The following is a 19,814-nucleotide window of genomic DNA, read 5'->3' as shown; positions in this document are numbered from 1 at the left end:
TTAAAAATCTAGTTTTTTCTTTTTTTTATAAATTTTTGCAAATTTTCTACCCATTTTTCTTCATATTGACCCATTTAACACATTTTTTCGTATATTTTGTTCGAAATATGAAAATGATCCTTAATTCTTGGATATATACGTCTGCCTGTTTGTCCCATATTTTTCTTAATGTAAAAATTACGATTTTTTCAAATTATTTTTGTATTTTGAAGGTCTACGAGACTTTTAATCGGAATTTCGTATGAATTATCTTGTGTATAAGTCAATAAAATGTCAAAAATAGTCGTAATTTCTTTAAAAATCTAATTTTTCCTCTTTTTTATCTATTTTTACAAATTTTCTACCCATTTTTCTTCATATTGACCCATTTCACACATTTTTTCGTATATTTTGTTCGAAATATGAAAATGATCCTTAATTCTTGGATATATATGTCTGCCTGTTTGTCCCATATTTTCCTTAATGTAAAAATTACGATTTTTTCAAATTATTTTTTTATTTTGAAAGTCTACGGGACTTTTAATCGGAATTTCGTATGAATTATCTTGTGTATAAGTCAATAAAATGTCAAAAATCTAATTTTTCCTCTTTTTTATCTATTTTTACAAATTTTTTACCCATTTTTCATCATAATGACCCATTTAACACATTTTTTCGTATATTTTGTTCGAAATATGAAAATGATCCTTAATTCTTGGATATATACGTCTGCCTGTTTGTCCCATATTTTCCTTAATGTAAAAATTACGATTTTTTCAAATTATTTTTTTATTTTGAAAGTCTACGGGACTTTTAATCGGAATTTCGTATGAATTATCTTGTGTATAAGTCAATAAAATGTCAAAAATCTAATTTTTCCTCTTTTTTATCTATTTTTACAAATTTTTTACCCATTTTTCATCATAATGACCCATTTCACACATTTTTTCGTATATTTTGTTCGAAATATGAAAATGATCCTTAATTCTTGGATATATACGTCTGCCTGTTTGTCCCATATTTTCCTTAATGTAAAAATTACGATTTTTTCAAATTATTTTTTTATTTTGAAAGTCTACGGGACTTTTAATCGGAATTTCGTATGAATTATCTTGTGTATAAGTCAATAAAATGTCAAAAATCTAATTTTTCCTCTTTTTTATCTATTTTTACAAATTTTTTACCCATTTTTCATCATAATGACCCATTTCACACATTTTTTCGTATATTTTGTTCGAAATATGAAAATGATCCTTAATTCTTGGATATATACGTCTGCCTGTTTGTCCCATATTTTCCTTAATGTAAAAATTACGATTTTTTCAAATTATTTTTTTATTTTGAAAGTCTACGAGATTTCTAATTGGAATTTTCCATAAACCATCTTGAATATACGTCAGTAAAATGTCATAATTTTTCCAGACATCTAGTTTTCCATTCATTTCGACAAAAGACACTCCATTTTTCGTATATTTATGTTCATTTATTCTTAAATATATACGACTGCCTGTTTGTCCCATATTTTCCATAACGTACAAATCGCGATACTCAATCAAAAATAAATATTCTCGTTACAATTTTTTCATAACAAATTTTCCAATTGCAGTATAAAAAACTATCAGAAAACATAAGGATTGTCATATATTTTGTTTTTTTTTTTATATTTTTTTTACTGATTCTCATCGATTTTTTCTTATATAACAAATATTTTTCGTCCAATACGAATATGTACGTTAAATCTTTAACATACACCAATAATTGTTTGTCCCATATATTAATCAACGTACGATCCTTACTAAATAGAGTTAAATTTTCGTTCTTATTCGATATTTTCAAAACTAAACAGGAAAATTATTCGTTCCTATTGATATTTTTCGAGATACAAGACGTTAAAGTCGATACAATATATTTTTAATTCGTTATTTTTCTTTCGGTTCTAAATTTTCTTCATTATAAAATAAATTCGTAGCGGAATCGAAGTTTATATTATACGGGACGTCAAATATTATCAGATCTTCATTTTATGAGATTTAATGGCGAATTAACGACGATTGATGGTAACGGAGGCGGTTCGGATCGTTCGATATTTTATTTTGATGTACTGGTTACGAAACGTCGATTTTGATTGCAAATATTTTGTAAAATTCAATGTCGTAGTTGAAAAATTGAAATTACCCACTTACCATTTGTTTTTTCTTTTAATATAATCCTTTTCGGACAAATTAACTAGATACATCGCAGGTTTCGACGTTAAAAATAAATATTTGTTAAGGATTTCAATCTGGAATCAAATTAAAAATGCGTTAACCGAAAATCAATAATTGACGTTGACGGATTTGACATAATTATCAAAATTTGAAGTTTGACGTTTAAAATCGCGGACGTGTCCTTTAGAATTCGAACAAGTCACATGATAAATGCGAAGAAAAAAGAAGAAGATAAACATCGATATTCTCGAATACGGGGGTAGCGCGAAATTTAAACTCGAACACGATTTATATGACGTTTCGATTTTATTTTATATCGGAATCGTTTTATCGAAGAAAAAATGGGTGACGTAATGATAAATTCGATATCGATGAGACGATTATTTACCAGTGGAGTTACGAAAATATGATAAATTTCAAAATGGCGACGGAAATAATATACTTACGTCTTTGGAATCCCAATCGGCGAATCTGATATGTTTCTTTTCGTCTACAAGGACTTGTTTGATTTTCATTAGCGTATCCTGAAAGAGATAATTCGCTTTCAGATCCTAGTACGCGGTTCCAGGACCTAACCTAATCAGGACGATGCTACGAGAATATCAGGGGTATCTTTGATCGAAAAATTTACAAATTATGTTTGTTTCGGGATTAAATGTACAATTTTCAGGAAATTTTCGATTTTTTTTTCGGGAAACTGACATTTTTTCGAAAATTTAGGTAAATCTGAGACGAATTTTTTTTCATAACTCGCTTCGTATGATCAAGAGGGGGTGGTTGCAATTTTTTTAGGGTAGTATCAACGTTCCACTTTCGATTTTTTTGTATTACAACGTTGCCAGTTCACAAATGTAGGTACTACAAATTTTAATAGTGTTATTTTTCGAAAAAAGATTTACTACAACTTTCACCCTGTATATTTCTGACAAATGTGAAACTGATGCAATCCAATATGAACAGTCATTTAGCACAAGTTTTCTCAATCGATTCGTATGAAAAATAAATCGATATCTCGAATGGTTTTGGAAATATTGAATTTTTTATACAAGCACGTCATTTTTTTTTTCAATTTTGTTATATAACTTCCTTTCTATGATCAAGAGGGGGTTGTCGTAATTTTTTTAGGGTAGTATCAACGTTCCCCTTTCGATTTTTTTGTATTACAACGTTGCCAGTTCACAAATGTAGGTACTACAAATTTTAATAATGTTATTTTTCGAAAAAAGATTTACTACAACTTTCACCCTGTATATTTCTGACAAATGTGAAACTGATGGAATCCAATATGAACAGTCATTTAGACACAAGTTTTCTCAATCGATTCGTATGAAAAATAAATCGATATCTCGAATGGTTTCGGAAATATCGAATTTTTTATACAAGCACGTCATTTTTTTTCAATTTACGTATAATTCGTTATAATCGTTAAAAATATATCTTTTTTTAATGAAATTGTGCGAAAAATCATGAAACGATATGTTATTTTTTCTGAAAAATTCAAAAATTATGGTAGTTTCCGGGTAAAATGTATAGTTTTTTCGTAAAATCCCGTTTTTATGAATTTTCTTTAAATTATTGTCAAATTAATTTTTTTTTCAGGATAACTGATCTTTTTTCAACACCCTGTATTAAAAAAGTCTTTTACACAGAAATTTAGCGGAATCTAAAGTGATTTTTTTTAATTTTTAGAGCCAATGGGCCCCCCTTTCGAAATACGAAATTTTGTTTCATAATTTCAAACATTTTGTTATATAACTTCCTTTCTATGATCAAGAGGGGGTTGTCGTAATTTTTTTAGGGTAGTATCAACGTTCCCCTTTCGATTTTTTTGTATTACAACGTTGCCAGTTCACAAATGTAGGTGCTACAAATTTATAAAGTGTTATTTTTCGAAAAAAGATTTACTACAACTTTCACCCTGTATATTTCTGACAAATGCGAAACTGAAGGAGTCCAATATGAACAGTCATTTAGACACAAGTTTTCTCAATCGATTCGTATGAAAAATAAATCGATATCTCGAATGGTTTCGGAAATATTGAATTTTTTATACAAGCACGTCATTTTTTTTTTCAATTTTGTTATATAACTTCCTTTCTATGATCAAGAGGGGGTTGTCGTAATTTTTTTAGGGTAGTATCAACGTTCCCCTTTCGATTTTTTTGTATTACAACGTTGCCAGTTCACAAATGTAGGTACTACAAATTTTAATAATGTTATTTTTCGAAAAAAGATTTACTACAACTTTCACCCTGTATATTTCTGACAAATGCGAAACTGAAGGAGTCCAATATGAACAGTCATTTAGACACAAGTTTTCTCAATCGATTCGTATGAAAAATAAATCGATATCTCGAATGGTTTCGGAAATATTGAATTTTTTATACAAGCACGTCATTTTTTTTTCAATTTTGTTATATAACTTCCTTTCTATGATCAAGAGGGGGTTGTCGTAATTTTTTTAGGGTAGTATCAACGTTCCACTTTCGATTTTTTTGTATTACAACGTTGCCAGTTCACAAATGTAGGTACTACAAATTTTAATAGTGTTATTTTTCGAAAAAAGATTTAGTACAACTTTCACCCTGTATATTTCTGACAAATGTGAAACTGATGGAATCCAATGTGAACAGTCATTTAGACACACGTTTTCTCAATCGATTCGTATGAAAAATAAATCGATATCTCGAATGGTTTTGGAAATATTGAATTTTTTATACAAGCACGTCATTTTTTTTTCAATTTTGTTATATAACTTCCTTTCTATGATCAAGAGGGGGTTGTCGTAATTTTTTTAGGGTAGTATCGTAGTTCCATTTTCGATTTTTTTGTATTACAACGTTGCCAGTTCACAAATGTAGGTACTACAAATTTTAATAATGTTATTTTTCGAAAAAAGATTTACTACAACTTTCACCCTGTATATTTCTGACAAATGCGAAACTGAAGGAGTCCAATATGAACAGTCATTTAGACACAAGTTTTCTCAATCGATTCGTATGAAAAATAAATCGATATCTCGAATGGTTTCGGAAATATTGAATTTTTTATACAAGCACGTCATTTTTTTTTTCAATTTTGTTATATAACTTCCTTTCTATGATCAAGAGGGGGTTGTCGTAATTTTTTTAGGGTAGTATCAACGTTCCCCTTTCGATTTTTTTGTATTACAACGTTGCCAGTTCACAAATGTAGGTACTACAAATTTTAATAATGTTATTTTTCGAAAAAAGATTTACTACAACTTTCACCCTGTATATTTCTGACAAATATGAAACTGATGGAATCCAATGTGAACAGTCATTTAGACACAAGTTTTCTCAATCGATTCGTATGAAAAATAAATCGATATCTCGAATGGTTTCGGAAATATTGAATTTTTTATACAAGCATGTCAAAAATTATTTTTTGACTATTGTTGAAAATACTGAAAATACGAAAAATCATGGGATATTATGTATTTTGAGCCAAAAAAAACCGAAAAATCTTGTCAATTTCCGCATAAAAAGTATAATTTTCTGGAAAATCGAATTTTCACGATTTTTTTTTCAATTTTTCGCCTATAATAATTTTTTTACCGGACAACTTATACATTTTTCGAACTCCTCGTATCAAAAAACACCTTTTTAAACAAACATAGCAAATTTTGAAAATTTTCCTACTTTAATTTTCGAGAGTTGGAAACACTGAAATTGAAATAAAAATGAAATTTTCCGGCAACAAAAATATTTAGTAGTCGCGTATAAAATATAGTATTCTATACGCGTATAACGTAAGTTATTATTCACTCGGTTATTTACAATAATAACTTTCATTATACACTCGCGATTAATAAACTATTACAGAATTTACGGCGATATGGCAACGTCGGATTTGTTTAGTAGTTTAGTCTCGGACCACACACGACGCACGCGCAATTCATTTACATAATATCACTCACAAACTTTTGTATTTATTTAAATTTCCATGTACCACGTTTCGTAAAAGATGCCCAGTCATACAATTCGAATGTTGTCGAATGCAAAACAGGTAAAACAATTTTATGTCGTGTCATTGATATACGTACCTAGAAATATTTTTTGATTGATGGAGTATTTCGATTTTTTTTTTATTTTTTTTTACCTATAGAACGAGCGTGAATAGAAATGTTTAATTAAATTTTCGTGTTGTACGTCGGAGGTGTTTTATTTGGTAACGCGCCGAACGACAACTTGTACCGGGGGTATTCAATAATTAACCTAACAAACCGAAGCGGATCCAAAAGGAAGGAGTAATCGAAAAAACGGAGAAAATGCGATTGGTTCGGCGAGGTAAAGGAAGAAGGAAAGTTCAAATGGAGAAAATAACAGATTATGGAAATTCGTTGTATAAGGGAAAAGAGAAACGAAAAATATGGGGGGAAAGATGAAAAATTACACGGAAATGATTGAAAAAAGGGTAAAAAAAGGACGAGAAGGAAAAGACTAAAAAATGAGATGGAAAGAGGTAAAAATAATAAAAAAAGAGATGAAACAACCGGGTAATTGGATTGGCGAAGCAAAGGGAGAAGAAAAGTACAAACGGAGGAAAAAAAAACAAAATGATAAGAGGAGAAATGTCAAAAAGAAGTGGAATGGGAGAATAAAAGATGAAGGAACGTAGAAAAGGGATAAAACAACGAATTAGCGAGGAATAGGACGGAAAAAAAAACGAAGAAATAAGAAATAAAAACGAGTAGGTCTACGAGGGTTGTTGGAAAAATAGAGAAAACAGAAAAAAAAACGGGTAAAAAGATGGAAATTCAAAAAAGGAGAAAACTGGAAAAGGAAAAAAAAAAGAATAAAAATCGTTTTAAGGGACGTTAACGAATTGGAGAAAGAAGAAAAATGGCGGAAAAAGAGGAAAATGGGGTAAAAACGTGTATGAATGGGAGAAGAAAAGATTAAGGAACGTAGAAAAGGGATAAAACAACGAATTAGCGAGGAATGGGACGGAAAAAAAAACGAAGAAATAAGAAATAAAAACGAGTAGGTCTACGAGGGTTGTTGGAAAAATAGAGAAAACAGAAAAAAAAAAACGGGTAAAAAGATGGAAATTCAAAAAAGGAGAAAACTGGAAAAGGAAAAAAAAAGAATAAAAATCGTTTTAAGGGACGTTAACGAATTGGAGAAAGAAGAAAAATGGCGGAAAAAGAGGAAAATGGGGTAAAAACGTGTATGAATGGGAGAAGAAAAGATTAAGGAACGTAGAAAAGGGATAAAACATCAAAATTAGCGTATTAACGAAGAATAGGACGAAAAAAATTGAGAAGATACGAGGGTTGTTGGAAAAAAGGGGGCGATAAAAGTAAAAAAATTAGCAGAAAACTGAAGAAAAAAGGTCGAAACGAAGAATACGAGAGGAAAAATACAGATAAAAAAGGGAAAAACTAAAAAAAGGATAATTTCGCGATGAGGGTGTTTTGTACGTCAACGATTGAATAAACAGGAAGAAGAAAATGAAGAAAAATAAAAAATCGTACAAAAGAAAGAGAAAACAGGATGAAACCGATCAAAAAATGATTATAGGGAAGAAGAAAATAGAGAAAAAATTTAAAAAAAAAAAAAACGAAAATTTGTAAAAACATCGATAGAAAATATTAAAAATACGATATTTTGAAAAATCTTTTTTTATAATTTCCAGCTATTTTTTTTTTTCGATCGATATTTCCCTAATGGGTACGGGCACGGGCCGGGCGGATACCGCTGCGTCTTGGGGCGGATCGCGTTCGGCCCCCACGTCGCGTTGCCCAGCGGGAGTTTTCGACCCGCGGAGCCGCAGGTGTCGTCCCATTAGCAACGTCAATGAGCAGTCAAAATAGAGTCAGCGTGATCTCGAAAAGATACTCTTTGTTACTAATAATAATAATAACAACACGAACCCATTATTCAATTACAACAACCAAACCAAAAAAAGAAAACGACATCGTCATTATTTTCATATCGGTGGATAATTATACGGGGCGTTCTAATAAAATACTCACGTATTCTGGTTTCAGTTTTTTGTCGTTGCCTCTGACTACGGTCCTTTCGAGTTTCTCCAAGTTTTTCGTCAACATGTCTTCGTCTTTCAACCGCAATTCCTCGCAGATCACGTCCAAATCTCTAACCGGATCCACTTCGCCTTCTACGTGGGTTACGTCGTCGTCTTCGAACGCCCCTGGTACGAAATAGTTTCACAAAAACATTTTTTCAACATCGAATTCTTACAAATTACGTAAGTTACATAAAAAAAATACAAATTGTGAACAAAAAAAAACGATAAAATATAAGAATTGAAGGTGGAAAATCGTTTTCCAAGTTTCGTCGTTGGATAAATGTAGAAAAACCTTTAAAACGGCGTTGCCAAATGTCTTTTTATAACATGTACTTACTGCAAAGATGGAACAAAGCGTCGCAAGCGCTGATGTGTGAAAGAAAAGCGTTTCCGAGTCCTTGACCTTCGGAAGCTCCTTTGACAAGACCCGCGATGTCTACGACGTTCAAAAACGCCGGTACTTTGCTATAATAAAAAAATAAATACACGTAGAAACGTCCACGTCGATATATTTCGATATTTTAACAACAAAACATAATGAATCGTATGAAAAACGTCGAAATTTGAAAATTGGGGGCTTCGGGATATTCTGGGATGCGGTTTTCGATAGTAGACGCCGTTTAAACAGACATTCCGTCCAAATTGTCTCATAATATAAAATTTCTATCATCAGAGATCGTTTCGTAATTTATCGATAACTTTTTACCAATTTTTCCTTCGGATATTAACTTGGTGGCTATCTCGGGCGGTTTATTCCCCGGTGGTGCTTTATTTCATTGAAAACAAAGTAAAAACTACGGAAAATTAGTCCAAGAAACGAGTCATTCCCAGATACAGCGTCCACGACTGGTTCTAGCTGGTATTCAAGCCCGCCAAGACCTTAAAGAAAAACTAGGAGTGGTTGTGCGTGAATAGATAATCAAAAGATGATTCAAGACGACTAACTTTGAAGTTAAAAGGCTAACCATAGAAGAGGAAGAGTCCACAGAAGACTTGGAACAAGATTCGAGCAGTAAACAAGGAGAAATCTGGTTCTAGCTGGTATTCAAGCCCGCCAAGACCTTAAAGAAAAACTAGGAATGGTTGTACGTGATTAGATAATCAAAAGATGATTCAAGACGACTAACTTTGAAGTTAAAAGGCTAACCATAGAAGAGGACGAGTCCACAGAAGACTTGGAACAAGATTCGAGCAGTAAACAAGGAGAAATCTGGTTCTAGCTGGTACTTAAGCCCACCAAGACCTAAAAGAAAAACTAGGAGTGGTTGTACGTGAATAGATAATCAAAAGATGATTCAAGACGACTAACTTTGAAGTTAAAAGGCTAACCATAGAAGAGGAAGAGTCCACAGAAGACTTGGAACAAGATTCCAGCAGTAAACAAGGAGAAATCTGGTTCTAGCTGGTATTCAAGCCCGCCAAGACCTAAAAGAAAAACTAGGAGTGGTTGTACGTGATTAGATAATCAAAAGATGATTCAAGACGACTAACTTTGAAGTTAAAAGGCTAACCATAGAAGAGGACGAGTCCACAGAAGACTTGGAACAAGATTCGAGCAGTAAACAAGGAGAAATCTGGTTCTAGCTGGTATTCAAGCCCGCCAAGACCTTAAAGAAAAACTAGGAATGGTTGTACGTGATTAGATAATCAAAAGATGATTCAAGACGACTAACTTTGAAGTTAAAAGGCTAACCATAGAAGAGGACGAGTCCACAGAAGACTTGGAACAAGATTCGAGCAGTAAACAAGGAGAAATCTGGTTCTAGCTGGTATTCAAGCCCGCCAAGACCTTAAAGAAAAACTAGGAATGGTTGTACGTGATTAGATAATCAAAAGATGATTCAAGACGACTAACTTTGAAGTTAAAAGGCTAACCATAGAAGAGGAAGAGTCCACAGAAGACTTGGAACAAGATTCGAGCAGTAAACAAGGAGAAATCTGGTTCTAGCTGGTATTCAAGCCCGCCAAGACCTTAAAGAAAAACTAGGAATGGTTGTACGTGATTAGATAATCAAAAGATGATTCAAGACGACTAACTTTGAAGTTAAAAGGCTAACCATAGAAGAGGACGAGTCCACAGAAGACTTGGAACAAGATTCGAGCAGTAAACAAGGAGAAATCTGGTTCTAGCTGGTACTTAAGCCCACCAAGACCTAAAAGAAAAACTAGGAGTGGTTGTACGTGAATAGATAATCAAAAGATGATTCAAGACGACTAACTTTGAAGTTAAAAGGCTAACCATAGAAGAGGAAGAGTCCACAGAAGACTTGGAACAAGATTCCAGCAGTAAACAAGGAGAAATCTGGTTCTAGCTGGTATTCAAGCCCGCCAAGACCTTAAAGAAAAACTAGGAATGGTTGTGCGTGAATAGATAATCAAAAGATGATTCAAGACGACTAACTTTGAAGTTAAAAGGCTAACCATAGAAGAGGACGAGTCCACAGAAGACTTGGAACAAGATTCGAGCAGTAAACAAGGAGAAATCTGGTTCTAGCAGGTACTTAAGCCCACCAAGACCTTAAAGAAAAACTAGGAGTGGTTGTACGTGAATAGATAATCAAAAGATGATTCAAGACGACTAACTTTGAAGTTAAAAGGCTAACCATAGAAGAGGAAGAGTCCACAGAAGACTTGGAACAAGATTCGAGCAGTAAACAAGGAGAAATCTGGTTCTAGCTGGTATTCAAGCCCGCCAAGACCTTAAAGAAAAACTAAGAGTGGTTGTACGTGATTAGATAATCAAAAGATGATTCAAGACGACTAACTTTGAAGTTAAAACGCTAACCATAGAAGAGGACGAGTCCACAGAAGACTTGGAACAAGATTCGAGCAGTAAACAAGGAGAAATCTGGTTCTAGCTGGTATTCAAGCCCGCCAAGACCTTAAAGAAAAACTAGGAATGGTTGTACGTGATTAGATAATCAAAAGATGATTCAAGACGACTAACTTTGAAGTTAAAACGCTAACCATAGAAGAGGACGAGTCCACAGAAGACTTGGAACAAGATTCGAGCAGTAAACAAGGAGAAATCTGGTTCTAGCTGGTATTCAAGCCCGCCAAGACCTAAAAGAAAAACTAGGAATGGTTGTACGTGATTAGATAATCAAAAGATGATTCAAGACGACTAACTTTGAAGTTAAAAGGCTAACCATAGAAGAGGACGAGTCCACAGAAGACTTGGAACAAGATTCGAGCAGTAAACAAGGAGAAATCTGGTTCTAGCAGGTACTTAAGCCCACCAAGACCTTAAAGAAAAACTAGGAGTGGTTGTGCGTGAATAGATAATCAAAAGATGATTCAAGACGACTAACTTTGAAGTTAAAAGGCTAACCATAGAAGAGGACGAGTCCACAGAAGACTTGGAACAAGATTCGAGCAGTAAACAAGGAGAAATCTGGTTCTAGCAGGTACTTAAGCCCACCAAGACCTTAAAGAAAAACTAGGAGTGGTTGTACGTGAATAGATAATCAAAAGATGATTCAAGACGACTAACTTTGAAGTTAAAAGGCTAACCATAGAAGAGGAAGAGTCCACAGAAGACTTGGAACAAGATTCCAGCAGTAAACAAGGAGAAATCTGGTTCTAGCTGGTATTCAAGCCCGCCAAGACCTTAAAGAAAAACTAGGAATGGTTGTGCGTGAATAGATAATCAAAAGATGATTCAAGACGACTAACTTTGAAGTTAAAAGGCTAACCATAGAAGAGGACGAGTCCACAGAAGACTTGGAACAAGATTCGAGCAGTAAACAAGGAGAAATCTGGTTCTAGCAGGTACTTAAGCCCACCAAGACCTTAAAGAAAAACTAGGAGTGGTTGTGCGTGAATAGATAATCAAAAGATGATTCAAGACGACTAACTTTGAAGTTAAAAGGCTAACCATAGAAGAGGACGAGTCCACAGAAGACTTGGAACAAGGTTCGAGCAGTAAACAAGGAGAAATCTGGTTCTAGCTGGTATTCAAGCCCGCCAAGACCTAAAAGAAAAACTAGGAATGGTTGTACGTGATTAGATAATCAAAAGATGATTCAAGACGACTAACTTTGAAGTTAAAAGGCTAACCATAGAAGAGGACGAGTCCACAGAAGACTTGGAACAAGATTCGAGCAGTAAACAAGGAGAAATCTGGTTCTAGCAGGTACTTAAGCCCACCAAGACCTTAAAGAAAAACTAGGAGTGGTTGTGCGTGAATAGATAATCAAAAGATGATTCAAGACGACTAACTTTGAAGTTAAAAGGCTAACCATAGAAGAGGACGAGTCCACAGAAGACTTGGAACAAGATTCGAGCAGTAAACAAGGAGAAATCTGGTTCTAGCTGGTATTCAAGCCCGCCAAGACCTTAAAGAAAAACTAGGAGTGGTTGTGCGTGAATAGATAATCAAAAGATGATTCAAGACGACTAACTTTGAAGTTAAAAGGCTAACCATAGAAGAGGACGAGTCCACAGAAGACTTGGAACAAGATTCGAGCAGTAAACAAGGAGAAATCTGGTTCTAGCTGGTATTCAAGCCCGCCAAGACCTTAAAGAAAAACTAAGAGTGGTTGTACGTGATTAGATAATCAAAAGATGATTCAAGACGACTAACTTTGAAGTTAAAACGCTAACCATAGAAGAGGACGAGTCCACAGAAGACTTGGAACAAGATTCGAGCAGTAAACAAGGAGAAATCTGGTTCTAGCTGGTATTCAAGCCCGCCAAGACCTTAAAGAAAAACTAGGAATGGTTGTACGTGATTAGATAATCAAAAGATGATTCAAGACGACTAACTTTGAAGTTAAAACGCTAACCATAGAAGAGGACGAGTCCACAGAAGACTTGGAACAAGATTCGAGCAGTAAACAAGGAGAAATCTGGTTCTAGCTGGTATTCAAGCCCGCCAAGACCTTAAAGAAAAACTAGGAGTGGTTGTGCGTGAATAGATAATCAAAAGATGATTCAAGACGACTAACTTTGAAGTTAAAAGGCTAACCATAGAAGAGGACGAGTCCACAGAAGACTTGGAACAAGATTCGAGCAGTAAACAAGAAGAAATCTGGTTCTAGCTGGTATTCAAGCCCGCCAAGACCTTAAAGAAAAACTAGGAATGGTTGTGCGTGAATAGATAATCAAAAGATGATTCAAGACGACTAACTTTGAAGTTAAAAGGCTAACCATAGAAGAGGACGAGTCCACAGAAGACTTGGAACAAGATTCCAGCAGTAAACAAGGAGAAATCTGGTTCTAGCTGGTATTCAAGCCCGCCAAGACCTAAAAGAAAAACTAGGAATGGTTGTACGTGATTAGATAATCAAAAGATGATTCAAGACGACTAACTTTGAAGTTAAAAGGCTAACCATAGAAGAGGACGAGTCCACAGAAGACTTGGAACAAGATTCGAGCAGTAAACAAGGAGAAATCTGGTTCTAGCAGGTACTTAAGCCCACCAAGACCTTAAAGAAAAACTAGGAGTGGTTGTGCGTGAATAGATAATCAAAAGATGATTCAAGACGACTAACTTTGAAGTTAAAAGGCTAACCATAGAAGAGGACGAGTCCACAGAAGACTTGGAACAAGATTCGAGCAGTAAACAAGGAGAAATCTGGTTCTAGCTGGTATTCAAGCCCGCCAAGACCTAAAAGAAAAACTAGGAATGGTTGTACGTGATTAGATAATCAAAAGATGATTCAAGACGACTAACTTTGAAGTTAAAAGGCTAACCATAGAAGAGGACGAGTCCACAGAAGACTTGGAACAAGATTCGAGCAGTAAACAAGGAGAAATCTGGTTCTAGCAGGTACTTAAGCCCACCAAGACCTTAAAGAAAAACTAGGAGTGGTTGTGCGTGAATAGATAATCAAAAGATGATTCAAGACGACTAACTTTGAAGTTAAAAGGCTAACCATAGAAGAGGACGAGTCCACAGAAGACTTGGAACAAGATTCGAGCAGTAAACAAGGAGAAATCTGGTTCTAGCTGGTATTCAAGCCCGCCAAGACCTTAAAGAAAAACTAGGAGTGGTTGTGCGTGAATAGATAATCAAAAGATGATTCAAGACGACTAACTTTGAAGTTAAAAGGCTAACCATAGAAGAGGACGAGTCCACAGAAGACTTGGAACAAGATTCGAGCAGTAAACAAGGAGAAATCTGGTTCTAGCTGGTATTCAAGCCCGCCAAGACCTTAAAGAAAAACTAAGAGTGGTTGTACGTGATTAGATAATCAAAAGATGATTCAAGACGACTAACTTTGAAGTTAAAACGCTAACCATAGAAGAGGACGAGTCCACAGAAGACTTGGAACAAGATTCGAGCAGTAAACAAGGAGAAATCTGGTTCTAGCTGGTATTCAAGCCCGCCAAGACCTAAAAGAAAAACTAGGAATGGTTGTACGTGATTAGATAATCAAAAGATGATTCAAGACGACTAACTTTGAAGTTAAAAGGCTAACCATAGAAGAGGACGAGTCCACAGAAGACTTGGAACAAGATTCGAGCAGTAAACAAGGAGAAATCTGGTTCTAGCTGGTATTCAAGCCCGCCAAGACCTTAAAGAAAAACTAGGAGTGGTTGTGCGTGAATAGATAATCAAAAGATGATTCAAGACGACTAACTTTGAAGTTAAAAGGCTAACCATAGAAGAGGACGAGTCCACAGAAGACTTGGAACAAGATTCGAGCAGTAAACAAGGAGAAATCTGGTTCTAGCTGGTATTCAAGCCCGCCAAGACCTTAAAGAAAAACTAAGAGTGGTTGTACGTGATTAGATAATCAAAAGATGATTCAAGACGACTAACTTTGAAGTTAAAACGCTAACCATAGAAGAGGACGAGTCCACAGAAGACTTGGAACAAGATTCGAGCAGTAAACAAGGAGAAATCTGGTTCTAGCTGGTATTCAAGCCCGCCAAGACCTTAAAGAAAAACTAGGAATGGTTGTACGTGATTAGATAATCAAAAGATGATTCAAGACGACTAACTTTGAAGTTAAAACGCTAACCATAGAAGAGGACGAGTCCACAGAAGACTTGGAACAAGATTCGAGCAGTAAACAAGGAGAAATCTGGTTCTAGCTGGTATTCAAGCCCGCCAAGACCTTAAAGAAAAACTAGGAGTGGTTGTGCGTGAATAGATAATCAAAAGATGATTCAAGACGACTAACTTTGAAGTTAAAAGGCTAACCATAGAAGAGGACGAGTCCACAGAAGACTTGGAACAAGATTCGAGCAGTAAACAAGAAGAAATCTGGTTCTAGCTGGTATTCAAGCCCGCCAAGACCTTAAAGAAAAACTAGGAATGGTTGTGCGTGAATAGATAATCAAAAGATGATTCAAGACGACTAACTTTGAAGTTAAAAGGCTAACCATAGAAGAGGACGAGTCCACAGAAGACTTGGAACAAGATTCCAGCAGTAAACAAGGAGAAATCTGGTTCTAGCTGGTATTCAAGCCCGCCAAGACCTAAAAGAAAAACTAGGAATGGTTGTACGTGATTAGATAATCAAAAGATGATTCAAGACGACTAACTTTGAAGTTAAAAGGCTAACCATAGAAGAGGACGAGTCCACAGAAGACTTGGAACAAGATTCGAGCAGTAAACAAGGAGAAATCTGGTTCTAGCAGGTACTTAAGCCCACCAAGACCTTAAAGAAAAACTAGGAGTGGTTGTGCGTGAATAGATAATCAAAAGATGATTCAAGACGACTAACTTTGAAGTTAAAAGGCTAACCATAGAAGAGGACGAGTCCACAGAAGACTTGGAACAAGATTCCAGCAGTAAACAAGGAGAAATCTGGTTCTAGCTGGTATTCAAGCCCGCCAAGACCTTAAAGAAAAACTAAGAGTGGTTGTACGTGATTAGATAATCAAAAGATGATTCAAGACGACTAACTTTGAAGTTAAAACGCTAACCATAGAAGAGGACGAGTCCACAGAAGACTTGGAACAAGATTCGAGCAGTAAACAAGGAGAAATCTGGTTCTAGCTGGTATTCAAGCCCGCCAAGACCTTAAAGAAAAACTAGGAATGGTTGTACGTGATTAGATAATCAAAAGATGATTCAAGACGACTAACTTTGAAGTTAAAAGGCTAACCATAGAAGAGGACGAGTCCACAGAAGACTTGGAACAAGATTCGAGCAGTAAACAAGAAGAAATCTGGTTCTAGCTGGTATTCAAGCCCGCCAAGACCTTAAAGAAAAACTAGGAGTGGTTGTGCGTGAATAGATAATCAAAAGATGATTCAAGACGACTAACTTTGAAGTTAAAAGGCTAACCATAGAAGAGGAAGAGTCCACAGAAGACTTGGAACAAGATTCGAGCAGTAAACAAGGAGAAATCTGGTTCTAGCTGGTATTCAAGCCCGCCAAGACCTTAAAGAAAAACTAGGAATGGTTGTGCGTGAATAGATAATCAAAAGATGATTCAAGACGACTAACTTTGAAGTTAAAAGGCTAACCATAGAAGAGGACGAGTCCACAGAAGACTTGGAACAAGATTCGAGCAGTAAACAAGGAGAAATCTGGTTCTAGCTGGTATTCAAGCCCGCCAAGACCTTAAAGAAAAACTAAGAGTGGTTGTGCGTGAATAGATAATCAAAAGATGATTCAAGACGACTAACTTTGAAGTTAAAAGGCTAACCATAGAAGAGGACGAGTCCACAGAAGACTTGGAACAAGATTCGAGCAGTAAACAAGGAGAAATCTGGTTCAAGCTGGTATTCAAGCCCGCCAAGACCTTAAAGAAAAACTAGGAATGGTTGTACGTGATTAGATAATCAAAAGATGATTCAAGACGACTAACTTTGAAGTTAAAACGCTAACCATAGAAGAGGAAGAGTCCAAAGAAGACTTGGAACAAGATTCGAGCAGTAAACAAGGAGAAATCTGGTTCAAGCTGGTATTCAAGCCCGCCAAGACCTTAAAGAAAAACTAGGAATGGTTGTACGTGATTAGATAATCAAAAGATGATTCAAGACGACTAACTTTGAAGTTAAAACGCTAACCATAGAAGAGGACGAGTCCACAGAAGACTTGGAACAAGATTCGAGCAGTAAACAAGGAGAAATCTGGTTCTAGCTGGTATTCAAGCCCGCCAAGACCTTAAAGAAAAACTAAGAGTGGTTGTGCGTGAATAGATAATCAAAAGATGATTCAAGACGACTAACTTTGAAGTTAAAAGGCTAACCATAGAAGAGGACGAGTCCACAGAAGACTTGGAACAAGATTCGAGCAGTAAACAAGGAGAAATCTGGTTCAAGCTGGTATTCAAGCCCGCCAAGACCTTAAAGAAAAACTAGGAATGGTTGTACGTGATTAGATAATCAAAAGATGATTCAAGACGACTAACTTTGAAGTTAAAACGCTAACCATAGAAGAGGAAGAGTCCAAAGAAGACTTGGAACAAGATTCGAGCAGTAAACAAGGAGAAATCTGGTTCAAGCTGGTATTCAAGCCCGCCAAGACCTTAAAGAAAAACTAGGAATGGTTGTACGTGATTAGATAATCAAAAGATGATTCAAGACGACTAACTTTGAAGTTAAAACGCTAACCATAGAAGAGGAAGAGTCCAAAGAAGTCTTGGAACAAAAATCGCGAAGTAAACAAGACAACACGCTGTATCGACCATCGCGTAGACCGGATTTAGATCCTACGGATAGGAATATTCGAATTGGAAGAACTGCATCGAAATCGCAAATAAAAATATAGAAAAAAATAGAGAACGAAACGATGAATCATCATACAAATACCACGTTTCGAGTTGTAAAGCGTCTGATTTGAATTTTAACGAAATTACATATCGGAGATTGTGGCGAATGCCATCGTTATATCATCGAATCGATGTTCCAATTTAGTTAAAGAATCGATTTAACTCGAAATTATATGGTATTCCACAAATTAATTCCTATAAAAAAAGAAGAAGATGATGAGGATCGGGTGTGTGTGTGTGTGTGTGTGTCTCTAATAGGGGCTGCCAATTTGACGGCGCCTTACGGCCGCGTGGGAACACAAATAAGAGACACACCTTCCTATTTTTAACTACCGTTAAAAATATCTATTTGGTCTATAACTAAATTGATTTCGATTTGATGGAATCGATCCTAATTGTTAGTTTTGTGTGACCGCGTATACGTCGATCGAAAAAATAAAATGTGAAAACGAAATTCGATACGATCGAATCGAAATCCACGGAATGATACGAACCGAAACGCCAATAACCACGTCGGAGGGATGTTTCTGATGAAGAAAACGACGACGATATTAACGAAATCGTAAAATGTTGTTTCGTCGTAAAATTGTGATGATTTTTCACTTGGAAATGTTGTTAATGAAATAATAGAGGATCCAGGACTAATAATACGGAGCTTTTACGATGTTCCAAAATAATTTTATGCTTGGATCTTAGAAAAAAGATACACGACACCGAGTTATTTATTTTTCTGTCCGATCGTCAAATTTTGTTGCGATTATCCAAAAAAAAAAAAAACATTTCCTTAAGTACCAGAAGTACTTGGTCCAACAAGGGAAGGAAACAATTTTTTTTTCAACGTAGTTTCCATAGTTTTGTCCATCGATGGTGATGGTATTTCATTTATAGTCGATTCGGTACACCATCACCACCAAGAGGTATTTCCGTCTGTTCGTTTTGGTTGTAAATGAAAATCGCACGTTGTCCACGACGTACTATTGTTGGAAAATCAATTTCCAGAAATGTATCTCGTCCAGAAACGACTCGAATTCCCGGAAAATCTATACCGAAAAATCGACAAATTTTCTTGGTGTTTTTTGTGGGGATCTTAGGTAAAAGCGGTGCAGTAAGACCTAAAATTGGACTTGTGGGTAAACCCTCGCCAAAAACGACTCAAATTTTTGAAAAAAAACGACAAGATACAAGCGAAAAAGACTCAAATTTTCGGAAAAAAACGACAAAGTACACGCGTAAAACGTATTTCTTATTTTTTGAGGGACCTTAACTAAGAGCCTAAGAGTCGGAAAACCTTCGCCAGAACTGACTGAAAGTTTGGAAAATACTTGATGTAAAATCAAAAGTAGAATTCAGAGTCTTTTCATTCGAAAGCTTTTTTTTTCATGAAGCCATTCGAAATATCTCTTTTGCCAACCCAAATAAAACGAAAAACGATAAAAACTCGCTGCTTATTTTCATTTTTGTACAGTAATCCCGATAATTCGAAAACTTTTACGCGTGTATTTTGTCGTTTTTTCCGAAAATTTGAGTCTTTTTCGCGTGTATTTTGTCGGATTTTCGGAAAATTTGAGTCGTTTCTGGTTAGGGTTTAACCACAAGTCCGATTTTGGCTCTTACCGCACCGCTTTTAGTTAAAATCCCCCCAAAAAGTACGAAAAAACTTTTACGCGTGTATTTTGTCGTTTTTTCCGAAAATTTGAGTCTTTTTCGCGTGTATTTTGTCGGATTTTCGGAAAATTTGAGTCGTTTCTGGTTAGGGTTTAACCACAAGTCCGATTTTGGCTCTTACCGCACCGCTTTTAGTTAAAATCCCCCCAAAAAGTACGAAAAAACTTTTACGCGTGTATTTTGTCGTTTTTTCCGAAAATTTGAGTCTTTTTCGCGTGTATTTTGTCGGATT

The 19,814-nt window shown here is 35.3% G+C and overlaps 1 protein-coding gene across 1 annotated transcript in view; it reads right to left on the bottom strand.

Annotated features, from left to right (window-relative positions):
- Positions 1-19,814, bottom strand: part of LOC130445550 (obg-like ATPase 1) — a 50,226-nt gene that overhangs the window by 7,174 nt on the left and 23,238 nt on the right. The window contains exons 4-7 of the mRNA XM_056781249.1: positions 8,578-8,705; positions 8,188-8,363; positions 2,633-2,710; positions 2,163-2,260 (exon numbers count right to left, since the gene is read on the bottom strand). Of these exons, the coding sequence (XP_056637227.1) occupies positions 2,163-2,260; positions 2,633-2,710; positions 8,188-8,363; positions 8,578-8,705 (480 nt within the window). The remainder of the gene's footprint in view (positions 1-2,162; positions 2,261-2,632; positions 2,711-8,187; positions 8,364-8,577; positions 8,706-19,814) is intronic.

Source organism: Diorhabda sublineata, chromosome 6, assembly GCF_026230105.1.
Source record: "Diorhabda sublineata isolate icDioSubl1.1 chromosome 6, icDioSubl1.1, whole genome shotgun sequence".
In the NCBI taxonomy this organism is placed as follows: Eukaryota; Metazoa; Arthropoda; class Insecta; order Coleoptera; family Chrysomelidae; genus Diorhabda; species Diorhabda sublineata.
Note: the sequence above shows the minus strand (reverse complement) of the source record. Positions and strands in the feature narration are given on the sequence as shown.